The sequence below is a fragment of the Pseudorca crassidens genome, chromosome 10 (assembly GCF_039906515.1).
Source record: "Pseudorca crassidens isolate mPseCra1 chromosome 10, mPseCra1.hap1, whole genome shotgun sequence".
In the NCBI taxonomy this organism is placed as follows: Eukaryota; Metazoa; Chordata; class Mammalia; order Artiodactyla; family Delphinidae; genus Pseudorca; species Pseudorca crassidens.
This window is the reverse complement of record NC_090305.1, coordinates 84,887,891-84,900,139: the sequence shown is the minus strand read 5'-3', so window position 1 is coordinate 84,900,139 and position 12,249 is coordinate 84,887,891. Positions and strand designations below refer to the sequence as shown.

The window sequence follows — 12,249 nt, the reverse complement described above, 5'->3', positions numbered from 1 at the left end:
AAAGAAACTTGCCGTTTTCTTCTAGTAACGTGTCTTAGAGAATGGTCAGTTTTAGGCCCCCATACTTATCAGGCTAGACTAGTCAGTGACGAAGTTATTCTTGAGATCTCAGTGGTCTGTTGACCACTGAGGTTTATTATTATTAAATCAAAGGTTTATTTCTTTTTTTTTAAAAAATTATTTATTTATTTATTTTTGGTTTCATTGGGTCTTTGTTGCTGCGTGCGGGCTTTCTCTAGTTGTGGCTCACAGGGGCTACTCTTCGTTGCAGTGGCTTCTCTTGTTGCGGAGCGCAGCCTCTAGCCGTGCAGGCTTCAGTAGTTGTGGCTCGTGGGCTCTGGAGCGCAGGCTCAGTAGTTGTGGCGCATGGGCTTAGTTGCTCCGTGGCATGTGGGGTCTTCCCGGAGCAGGGCTCAAACCCGTGTCCCCTGCATTGGCAGGCAGATTCTTAACCACTACACCACCAGGGAAGTCCCAAAGGTTTATTTCTTGTTCATGTAAATGTGACTCAAAGGCAAGGGTCCTCCATGTAGTAACTTGATAATCCATGCTGTTTCAACCCTCTGACTCCACCGTCTCCACATGTGGCTTCCACGTCCTTGCAGCCACCGGAAAAGGGTGCTGGAGGGTTGCTGGAAAGTTTTGGCACGCTAGGTGCAGGAGAACTGAGAATGGAGGGGAACACATGGATAGTGGTGCTAGTCTGTTGCCACAGGAGTTTTCAGTGCTTCATATAGCTTGAATATGTTGTGGTTTAATTAGCTGGTCTCCTATTTGATGGGCATTTAGGTCACTTCCAACTTTCCCCTTTATTATGTACAACACTACACAGAAGAGCCTTATATGTATCCCGGGTACACATGTGACTGTTTTGCTAGTTTAAACACTCAGGAAGTAGACTTCACAGTTCAGAGGATGTGGATGTTCTGGTTACCATCAGTACTGTCACATGGTTTTTGAAGGTGGTCATACTGGTGTTTGATTTGCATGGTTAGTGTATGAGAAAGAAATACCTTCACCAGTGACATTATCAAACTTTCATTTTTTCCCCTATCCAATGTCAGCTTTGTTCCTTTTGGCAAAATGGCTTCTCATTTTTGTTTTAATTTCTATTTTCCTGGTTGTTAGTGAGTTTTTTATTCTCTCTCAGACTCTGTTATGCTGCCTGAGTGAAGCGGGACTGTGGAAAGTCAGGCTGAAGAAAGACAGGGAGTGCAGAGAGCCAGTGGTCATATGTGGCTCACACGTTCTCCCTTTGGGGGCACCCAGCTCAATGGCATTTCTTTCTATACTCCCTTGATCAATTTTTTTTTTCCCCTCCCATGGCGATATTTCAGTAGTCTTTACACCTCTGATTTTAAAACTGCGGGGTGAAGGATCCTTTCTCAGTCGTGTCATTTGTTTCTGTGGAGCTGTCTAATTTTGTGTTTTGAGTTTTCTTGTGAATTTTTCCCTGCTTAGTCATTGTCTTTTTATCTCTTGGTTCTCTTTGTCCTTTCCCTCATTTTTCATTCTTTTTCTTCTGTCTCTGCTCCCTTGTTTCCACTGGCTGTTAAATCTTTATGTGCTGCTTTTCTTTTAAGTTGTATTTTCCCCTTCCCCTCCAAGCTTAGAAATGCTTGCTCTGTCAAAGAAACATGGAAGGGAAGGGAGCGATGGAAAGGTCAGTGCACAAATCTAGAAGTAACCAAACCCAGGGGCCCACCCCCTCCAGCTGTTTTGAGAACATGATGCTGTTCCTGATATGGTCACTTTACCAAAATCTGTATGAAAAAAGCAAAGAACATTGGAATTAGTCCATTTCTCATTCTGCCTCTGGCTCACTGTAGGATCCCTAGGCATGTTACTTCTCATCTTTAGGCCTCAAGTTCTCTGACTCTAAAATGAGGAGGTTGGATCCCAGTAGTCTTTCTATACCTTGGAACCCCAGTATATGGAACATGTGACTTCCTGGGAAACTGCTGCAGATTAAGGGTCCAAAGTCGCCTTTATAATGGCCCACTGCCATTCCTCTTCCCCTGCGATGTCTTGAAGGGGCGCCTTCAAAATCTGTGGAGCAACAGGTCATTTAATAGGAGTTAACAGGGAAGATAATTCATGACAAAAGTATTAGAACAATTAGAATCCATACAGGGCTGGGGAGGCCACCCAGAGACTGGCAACATTAGGAACCTTCTACCAGCCTGAGGAGTGGAAGGAGTGGAAGGGGGTGGTGTTGGCAGAGTCCAGGCCAGCTTGTGGGCGCAGGAGTCATGGTGGCGACACAGCAAGAGCTGGAGTTATGGAAGGAAGGGCTGTCTGGAGGGACCTGAGGCTTCAGAGGAGATGCAGTCACTGTTGGAGTGGCCACCTGACTTAGAAAGAGGAAGCCGAAGCCTGGTATCTTCTTCTCACTGTCCTATCTCCAAACAGTCTCAAATTTAGGCAGGAGCCAGTTGCAAAGAACACAGTTTGAAGGCAAGCAGGCAAATAACTGGCAGAAACAACTGAAAGGCACTGGGTCAGATGATCTTTAAACTCTCTTCCATTACATTCCAGGGTTCATAGATTCCCTGGAAGATTCCTGACTTCTGCATTGAAGATATTAGTCTAGGGTTTTAACAGGTCGCTCTACCTAGGAATTGGAATAAACTACTTCTTCTACCATTTTAGAGTCTTGGGACAGCACCTGCTCACATCTCCACTTCCCTCCCTCCCAAAGCCTGGAGCAGCTGCATTTCTCCTTACGTGCGCTGTGCCAGCATTTCATGAGAATCCTATTCCTGGTAGATTTTTGACCTTTTGAAGACAGCAATATCTTGCTCATGCCAGTCTCAGTATTTATCACCAAGAGGCCTCTGGGAATGTGGAGCCAGAGGACAAACGGAGGGAATCAGTAGTATTACAGTCAAAGCTTTGCAGTTTTACAATCACCTGTGATAGTGGGCCAGTGACTAACCTTCAGCCTGGGTTTCCTAAACGGTAAGATGGTTTTATTAGGACAGACTAGGTGCTATAGATGGGCTAGGTTCTGCAGCAGCAACAAATAATCCCCAGAATCTCAATGGCTGAAAGTCCACAAAGGTTTATTTTTCACTGCACATTCATTGTGATTTACCTGGGGATGTTCAGTCCTCACTTTTAACCCCTGGCTCATAGATCAGCTACCATCTTGAATATTGCCAATCCCCAGGTCGAGAGAGAGAGTGTTTGGGTGGGTGGGAGGGTTGACAATCAAATGTTGGACCTAACGTGTCACGCACCATGTGTACTCATGGCCTTATTAGCTGGAACTAGTTACATGGCCTCACCTAACTTCAGCTAAGGCAAAGAAGTACCTGGAAGGAGGACAGTTAGGAATATTTGTTAGTTTCCATTAATGATAGTTACAGAGAAAGATAATAATACTTCTCATGTTTTTTTGGCCATTAGATAATATAAATACTGATTATAATACCTAACCTGTAGGAAATGCTCCATCAATAATAGGTAGAACAATTATTATTGTTGTTATTATTATTATTCAGCAGCATGCTTTACACCATCCTTCTACTTAGTAACTTCTCTTCTTTTTTCTTTGCCATGAAAATGCAAAAGTAGACTTAACTTGTTCCTGTCTAGACGTATCACAAATTCTTAATTAATGAAGTTGAGTTAATGAAGTCTTAGACCCAGTCAGGGACCCTACTCTTCCAAGTTTAGGATTGACAAATATAGGTAATTATTCTGTAAAACGATCACTTTGTGAAGTGATAGCTTGAGTATCAGCAGTGGCTTTGGAACTATGTTCACTGTGTTGGTTTTCAATTTAAGAGCCACAGACTTTAAGCAGCTTTTCATTTTGAGTCAGTGCAGAAACAGTCAATATGTATTATATGTCTATGAAGCTGGTCTCTGGATCAATTGCAATTAATTTGCAGCAGATTGCATTAACATATCTAAAATTAATACAGTGAGTGTTCTGATGAAAAGAAATTGACCATGACCACACTATGGCTGTTTTTAGTCTCTCTCAAATGTCCTTTTCAAACAGTATTTCTTTTTTTCTTCTGTTAATGGTTTTAAATTGGTACGTCAACATAAACTTAATCTATTGATCCTTCCCCATTGGCCTTTTAAAAGTGGTCCCAGAATATGTCACATATCATGTTCAATCTCTTCTTTCTTTAGGGGGCTTTTACTAAATGCCTCAAACTGAATTTTTTCTTGGCATGTTACATGAGGTGCTATAAAGACTACTAAATTGACGAGTACATTCATTTTTGAATTGTTGTGTTTTTCAAATTACTAATATTTCATCAAGACTTAAAAATTCAGAAATAAGAGTAACAAATCATATACAGTTAACGAATTATATACAGTAAACAGTTGTGAGCACTGCTTGTCTGACAGTTTATTTTTATCTTAGCATTATCTGTTTCTAAAGAAGTGCAAGCAACTTCAATTTTAATAACATCGTTACCAATATTTATAAGGATGGAACAAAGACAGAGCTTGAGGCTTGATCATGTTGAAATTTGAATTTTTTTACAAGTGTGTGTAAATTATGTTTATTTTAGATCTGAAGGACTTTTACTTTTTTTAGAGAAAGTCAGTTTCTGGAAATGAAAAGTTATCTATATCGGGACAAAAAAGACAAAAGGCAGGATTTATTTATTTGGCTATCTAACTGGTAATTTTTTAGTATCTTCTGTATGCCAAGCACTATCACATTCTTCATAAAGACACAAAGAAGTTGAAGACACACTCTGTCCTTGAGTAGAACCCAGTCTTGCTGTAAGGTTCTGGAGCCTCTTTGGAATGCCTCTCTTCCAAAAGAGCTTCATGAGTGCGTTGTAGCTTGGAGATGCCAGAAGAACATGCCATTTTTAAGGACACATTAAAGGTCCTGAAAGCTAGTGGTTCCATGTGGTAAAGCCCTGTGGGCCTCAGTTTATGGTGTGCATGATGTTGCTCAGACATCCACTGAGGTCCTTGACTGAAGCCGCTAGGAGGTATGTCAGGTGATCTTCCACCACCAGTATTGTGAGCCAGTTGTGTGATTGATTTTTTGGTTGGTTTGTGCATTAATGGCATCGTTATCTTACCTCTAGTGAACTGTGGTTCCTTTGCATCATAACTCATGGATAGAACTGAAACTAAGTGTATTCATTTTTTTCTTTTTTTCTTTTCTTTTAAAAACAAGGCTTATGGATTTGATAGAGAATGTTGATCTTATTCTAAAGCATGAGAAGAATTTATTTGTTCATGTCACTCCGTCCTTTGATTATTTTCTTCTAGCACAAATATAAACTAATTGATTAGTGCATATTGGAAAACCACTTTCACATGATTCTTACGCAGAGTTACTTTAATACACAAATTGCAGTTTTTAGGAACTAGTAGTTTCATTAATGGTGACTTTTTCAGGTTACTGTACTCAACTTTGGTGTGTGAAAGAGATAATCTCATTAAACACATAATGACTGTACCTAGGGTCCATTAGAAACCACAACAAAGAAGTGGATTAGTCTGTGGCCCATTGACCTCAAAGAGTTGAAACAAATTTCCTGAGATACCTTGTGATGATTCATGCTGTGTGTACAGTTATTAAAATAATGCTTTGAGCTTTGTTTGGAGTGGAGATGGGGGAAAGCATATGCTATATAACAGAGTCCTTAACATTTTTTAAAATAACTTTTTACTGAAGTCCTTATAGACTCACAGGGAGCTGCAAAAATAGTGCAAGAGTACACAGGTGTACTCTTCCCCCAGCGTCCCCTAGTGTTGACATCTTACATGGTTTGAGTACAGTATCAAAACCAGGAAATTGACCTTGGTACATTCCTGTTAACTAAATTACAGACCTTATTCCTTCAGGGGTGTGTGTAGTTGTCCTTAACATTTTTGATTAGAAAAACAATTAAGCATGAAGAATTCATTATAGATTTTTTTTTCTTTTGCCTCCAAAATCTCTGTTGCCGATTGCCTTCTGAGGGTACCTATAAGACTGGCCCCATAAGTTGACTGTTATTTTTCATGCTGTTGTAAGTCTCCTTATCTCTCTCCCCAATTTCTCTAGGTGGTTCAGTTAACCCCCAGAAGATGGTTGAACCTGCACGAATACCAGAGCAAGAAACTAATGTCTGACAACGGAGTGAAAGTTCAAAGATTCTTTGTAGCAGACACTGACAATGAAGCTCTGGAGGCTGCTAAGAGACTAAGTAAGCTAATTCATAGTAGGTGACGTACGCTTGGCCAAATCAGGGAATTCACAGGTAGTGGTTTGTCACCGGCTATACTAACAGTGACAGGTACAGTGTAGAACTTTGAGTTGCAAGAGCAAAATGTCCAATTAAGAAAACTTTATCCTGTTACATGAGATAGCAGCATATGGGGTGCCACTCTATGGTAATTTTTCCAAGTCTCTCAGTCACCGTTTCACCTAGTTCTCTTATCTGTGGTTTAGTGGCTGCAAGAAAATTGGTTGAAGAGTGTAAAGTGTCAGAGAGAAGCCCATTGCAGGGTAAGTCAGGCAAGACAGTTGGCATCCTTTATTAAGTCTCTTAGAACATGCGGAAAGTTTCCTCTGAGTGACTGGAGGAGAGAAAGGGAGGAATGTGCATTTTGAAGTCCTTTTTTGTTTTTTTTTACATCTTTATTGGCGTATAATTGCTTTACAATGGTGTGTTAGCTTCTGCTTTATAAGAAAGTGAATCAGTTATACATATACATATGTTCCCATATCTCTTCCCTCTTGCGTCTCCCTCCCTCCCACCCTCCCCATCCCACCACTCCAGGCGGTCGCAAAGCACCGAGCTGCTCTCCCTGTGCTATGCAGCTGCTTCTGCTGACTTTGGTTCAGTGTTTTGCCCTTTCATTTATCAGCTCTGTAACTTTGCGTAAGTACCTTTTCTTTTCTGTGCCTCAGTTTCCTTGTCTGTAAATCAGTGCTAATGTGTTTACCTCCCAAAGCTATTTAGAGCCTTTAAGGGAGACTGCACACTGGTACATGGTAGAAAATCTAATCAGTTTCCCTAGTTATAGATTGAGAAATTAGGACTCAGATTTTGCTATTTTTCAGTGAATATTCCTTCTTTTGCCATATAGACTCTCCCGTTATCAGTCTGGATTAGCATTGTCCATTAGAAATATAATGTGAGCCACACAAGTATTTTAAAATTTTCTAAGTCACCTTAATAAAAATAAAAAGAAACAGGTGAAATAAATTTTAATAATATATTTTGTTTACCCCAGTATATCCAAAATATTATCATTTCAAAATGTAATTAATATAAAACAATTTTCAAGGGGTTATTTTATATTCTATTTTTGTGCTAATGCTCACAAATCTGATTTATATATTACATCACCAGGACATCTCATTTCACAGTAGCCACATTTCAGGTGTTCAAAAGACACATGCTGTCTTGTGGCTACCCTGTCGGACAGTGCAGATCTGGACTCTAGAAGGATGTGCATGTGCATTCTTTGCCTGCAATCTTGGAGAGCAGTTGTTTGCCATTAAAAAAGAAAGCATAGAGCATCTGCTCACTGGCCTTTCCCAGGCAGCTGTAGCAAAGTTTGAGAGTGCTCTGTATTTCAATTTTCCAATTTTCTGTACTCTTTTAAGAGTAGGCGATGAGGTGCTTCGGTTAGTAATTGTTCTTTTATCTCCCTTTCAGAGTTCCCCCTGGTGCTTATACGCCAGATCCTTTCTCTGTTATTTCAGTTGAAATGTATATTTATTTTTTCTTTCAACAAATAGTTATTGTCAACCACGTTTTTAGGTCTGGTGGATGCAGCTGTGGAAGATGAGCAAGCCCTTTTTCTTCTTCAAAGTTACATTCTAGAAAGGAATAAATTTGTAATTTTCAGATGCTAAATGTAGAAATTGAGAGCAGTCTATATATATATATATTTTTTTTCTGCGGTACGCGGGCCTCTCACTGTTGTGGCCTCTCCCGTTGCGGAGCACAGGCTCCAGACGCTCAGGCCCAGCAGCCATGGCTTACGGGCATGTGGGATCCTCCCGGACCAGGGCACGAACCCGCATCCCCTGCATCGGCAGGCGGAGTCTCAACCACTGCGCCACCAGGGAAGCCCGAGAGCAGTCTGTATTTTAAGAAATGAAAATTGGTTTTATTCTCAAGAACTATCAAAATTGGTTTTTATGGTTAAAAAAAAACAGTAAAATTAGACTTAAACCTGGATGAGAGTTCCGCAGTGAACTGTGGTAATAGACTCAGTAAAGGTTAGTATTCTAACATCATTACATTAAAGGATTGTTTTCGTTTTATACTCCTCTGGTTTGGGGATTGGGTAATGAGAGCAAGAAGTGTGAGGTTCAGGTTGGCCTTTGGTCCTCATTTTCCCTATTATTTTCTTAAATGTGCTGACACTCTAGTAGTCCAGGTCTAAGGATCCTTCTTAAGGGAATTCTGGAAGCCAGCTGCTTACCCCCCACCCGCCTTAAGTGGAGCACAGCTAAGAGAATTTACCATTCAGATTTTCAAAGAGATTTGGACTTAACTGGACTAATTGGCGTCTTAGTCATGGATTTGTTTTATAAGCATTTATTTAGCCACCACTTTGTGGGTGAGAATTGTATACTGTGTTTGTCAGACAGGATTTTTGCTCTGGAAGAATTAGCAAGGTGATATTTATATGCCAAGGCAGGGTGGACAGAGGGGAAGAGATAGACAGTGAAGCAAGTTTAAATAAAAGAAAGTTAAATTAAAAAATGAAGATCAACTTTTAAAAAAGACATTTTGGTTCCTGAGGAGTGGTTTTTAAGGAGAATGAAACTGGATTGAGAATGATGTGGCTGCATGTGTGCCTTGGCCTGTGCATACCTGTGATCATCCTTTAGATTGGGTGGCCCTGGGAAGGCCTCACTGTGATCCTGCTTAGAGCTAAAAGAGAGTTTAGAGAACTAATCGGAGCACCTCATTTTCTGAATGAATGAGTAATCCTCCTCTTACTTAGTAAGTCGTTTTGGGAGAAGGAAGATCTCTGATTTTTGTTGTTGAGTAGACAGTTTTGGTCACAGGGGAAATTTATAGTACTGGAGAAGGAGATGGTACCAAGTCTAGTTGGTTAAACATGAAACAAGTTGATAGTAAATATGAAAGGAGGTATGCACATCATTGAGATTGCTTGGAGTGAGCAAAACGAAAAGGAGCTGGCAAAACTTCACCCTGTTTACGTTCTTGTCTCTGTAAGATTGACAAAACCAACAGCACAATTGGGAGTTTTACCAAGGAGATTTGAGGTTAAGGTTGAAGCTGGATCACACATATGACTGTATGGATTACATTTAATGTATACAGTCAGCAAATAATTACAGAATACCTATTGTGTGCATGACTAATTTTTATGTTGTGTTTCAGTTCTCTTTAAAAATGAATGAAGGCAGGGCTTCCCTGGTGGCGCAGTGGTTGAGAGTCTGCCTGCCGATGCAGGGGACACGGGTTCGTGCCCTGGTCCGGGAAGATCCCACATGCCGCGGAGCAGCTAGGCCCGTGAGCCATGGCCGCTGGGCCTGCGCGTCCGGAGCCTGTGCTCCGCAAAGGGAGAGGCCACGACAGTGAGAGGCCTGTGTACCGCAAAACAAAAAAACCAAAACAAACAAAAAATGAATGAAGGCATAAGTCTTTCACATAACTCAAAAGGCCTGTCTCAAAGATGTGTATAAAAGCATAGACGAAACTTATCTAGGACCACCACTTTTTCAGTTTATTAATTATTCCATTCATATTGATATGAGACTCTCAACATTTGATTAAGCAAGAAGATTGCATTTCAAAAAGTCAGTTTTATTTCTTGTCGGGAAAGAAATTGAAATGTGAATGGAGAAATTAATCTTTTCTCAGCTAATGATATGCTTCCTAAAATGGAGATACGGAGCTTTTTATTGAACTCGGCCAGCTTTGGAGTGCTTTCAGCTACAACGTGTTTCCATTCGTCAATATGATAACTTATTCTTTTCGTTTTATATAATCACATTCTAAAGCCTGGTGAATTACTTACACCATTAAGGAGTTGTACTTTATATAAAAAGGGAACTGCTGCCCATTGACTACTGATTGACATGTACTGTTAATCCTGTAGGCAATTAAATGCATAGTAAGCCTCCTTGATTGTTGTGGCTTTGTCATATCACATTATGTGGTTAGGATCTTGCAAAAAGATCTTCTTATAACCTTTGTGTTGAGATGGTGGTCATTATTGTCTTACAATGATAGGTGAGGATAACACTGATTACTCTGTAGTAAATCTTCTTTTTACCACCGTACCAGCTGTCCATTATTTTGAACCTGCAGTCAAGAATGCAATTGCAAGGGTGCTGACAAATGCGGGCCATCAGAGGTTGAAACAGTGTCTACTTTCTAGGAATTGTGGTGGTGACTCAGCCAGACAGCAGGTGTTTATCGTAGGTCTTGAGACATAGTAAATGCTCAATAAATATTATTGTTACTCACAAAATTTTCATTTGCCCGTGTTTACTTACAAATGCTCCCTAAAAGAACACCTGAATTGACCTTAAAGGCTTTCCCTGACTATGTTTATTAAGAGCATCCCGTTCAACAAATTGTAACCTTTAATAATATTTCTTATTGAATATATTTTGCAAAGAGATTCACCCTTTTTTATAAAATGTTCTTTTCTCTTCTTCCTAAGTCTGCACATATAAATGGGCTTGCCTGGTCATCTCCCTAGAATTCCTCTTTGCTAGAATGTCTTTTCCTAATTGTCTTGTGCTGTTCACTGAATAGAAGTAGCAGGAGACCCATCAAGTGAAAGATGAGACTAAGACAGGTTGTGGGCAGGCAGGCTTTATGGGAGTGAACATTTAGCTTCCGGTCAGTTTCCTTAGAAACAAATGAGAACAGGGCTTTGAAAGTCTATACCTCAACTTGAATTTTGGCTAAGGCAAGGATTAGTTCTCACATTTTAACCAATAAAAATAATAGTGGTGGGATTTAACCTTTGGCCTCTTGCCATGTTTGTGGCATCATGGTGAGCATTTTGTAAGTGTGATTTCATGTAATCCTCATTTAAACCAAAAGGGCTTTCCTTTTGGAACTGGTTCCAAATATCACCATATCCTGTGTGTCTATGATTGTGTATTCACGGTGACTAACATAATTTTATTCAGTCTTTTCAGTTTGTCATTAATGGACTTATTTATTAATTTTTTTAAAGGTACCTCATTATGAATGAACAAAGAAGTTATGTGCATGGTCTCGTTTTCCAGGTCTTTCCCATGAATTATTTGTGCCTGAGGTCTTTGACTCACCCCAGTGTATATCGTGGTAGTTCTAGATCTACAGAAGATACCTTATGGGGTTATAAATGTAGAAAAGCTTTGCCTGGGGTAAGTAGGCATAAAAGCTAGCTTCTTCTTATCCATCTGTCTGGACATATTGGCCTTTTTAAAGCAATCTTAAACAGATAAATCTCTTTTGATTATCAAAAGGATATGCTTGTTATTTTGATTTTGGAAAATACAGAAAAGCACAAAGAAGGAAAGACCTCCTATAATCCCATTACCCAGAGAGAACCTGCCTTAAGATCAACATATTTCCCTCCATTTTTCTTCTGCATTCATTCAGTCAGCAACATTTATTTCTGTGCACATATTTACATAAATATAATTGATAGAGAATGTTTGTTTTTAACTCTGGGAAAATACTATGCATATAGTTTTGTGTCCTGCTTTTAAAAGTCCACATAATAACATGAGCATTACCTACATATTAAATATGTTTTTCAGAAATATTATTGTAATGCTTGTATGGTAATCCCTAGATTGACTATATTATTTCCCACTGTGACTTACTTAGATTGTTTTTTCTGTTTTTGTATGTTAGGGAATTCTAGCTTATGTAACTTATAAACTGCCCAGTTCTCAGTAGCTTAATACAATAAGGAGTTCTTGGTCACATAAGAGTCCAATATGGTGTTCTTGCTCTGCCTGTAAGTGGTGACTCACAGATCCTTCATCATTTCACTCTTTCCTCTTCAACACGTGTGTCTCAAAGATGACCTGAGGATTGTGTTTGTTTCAGTCACGTAAGAGGGGAAAAGAGCATGGAGGATTGCGTGTGGAAGTTTTGCGCATACTGCATCACTTCAGCTCACATTCTATTGGCTAAAATTCATCAGATGGTCACAGTGAACTGCAAGAGAGACTGGGAAATACAGTCTCAATGCATGCATAGGAAGAAGAGGAAATGGATTTGGTGATCCTGGTAGTGGTCTCTGTAGCTTTTAGAATTTGGGGGA

General features: G+C 39.8%; 1 protein-coding gene across 6 annotated transcripts in view; it reads left to right on the top strand.

The window, feature by feature from the left end:
• The window catches only part of SUCLG2 (succinate-CoA ligase GDP-forming subunit beta), a 310,821-nt gene that overhangs the window by 54,427 nt on the left and 244,145 nt on the right, over positions 1 to 12,249 (top strand). For 5 of the 6 annotated variants that reach the window (XM_067755135.1, XM_067755132.1, XM_067755133.1 and 2 more), the window contains exon 2: positions 6,041 to 6,182. In XM_067755135.1, the coding sequence (XP_067611236.1) occupies positions 6,041 to 6,182 (142 nt within the window). Of the gene's footprint in view, positions 1 to 6,040; positions 6,183 to 12,249 lie in introns of those variants that run through there. The other variant, XM_067755138.1, reaches the window with a different exon arrangement.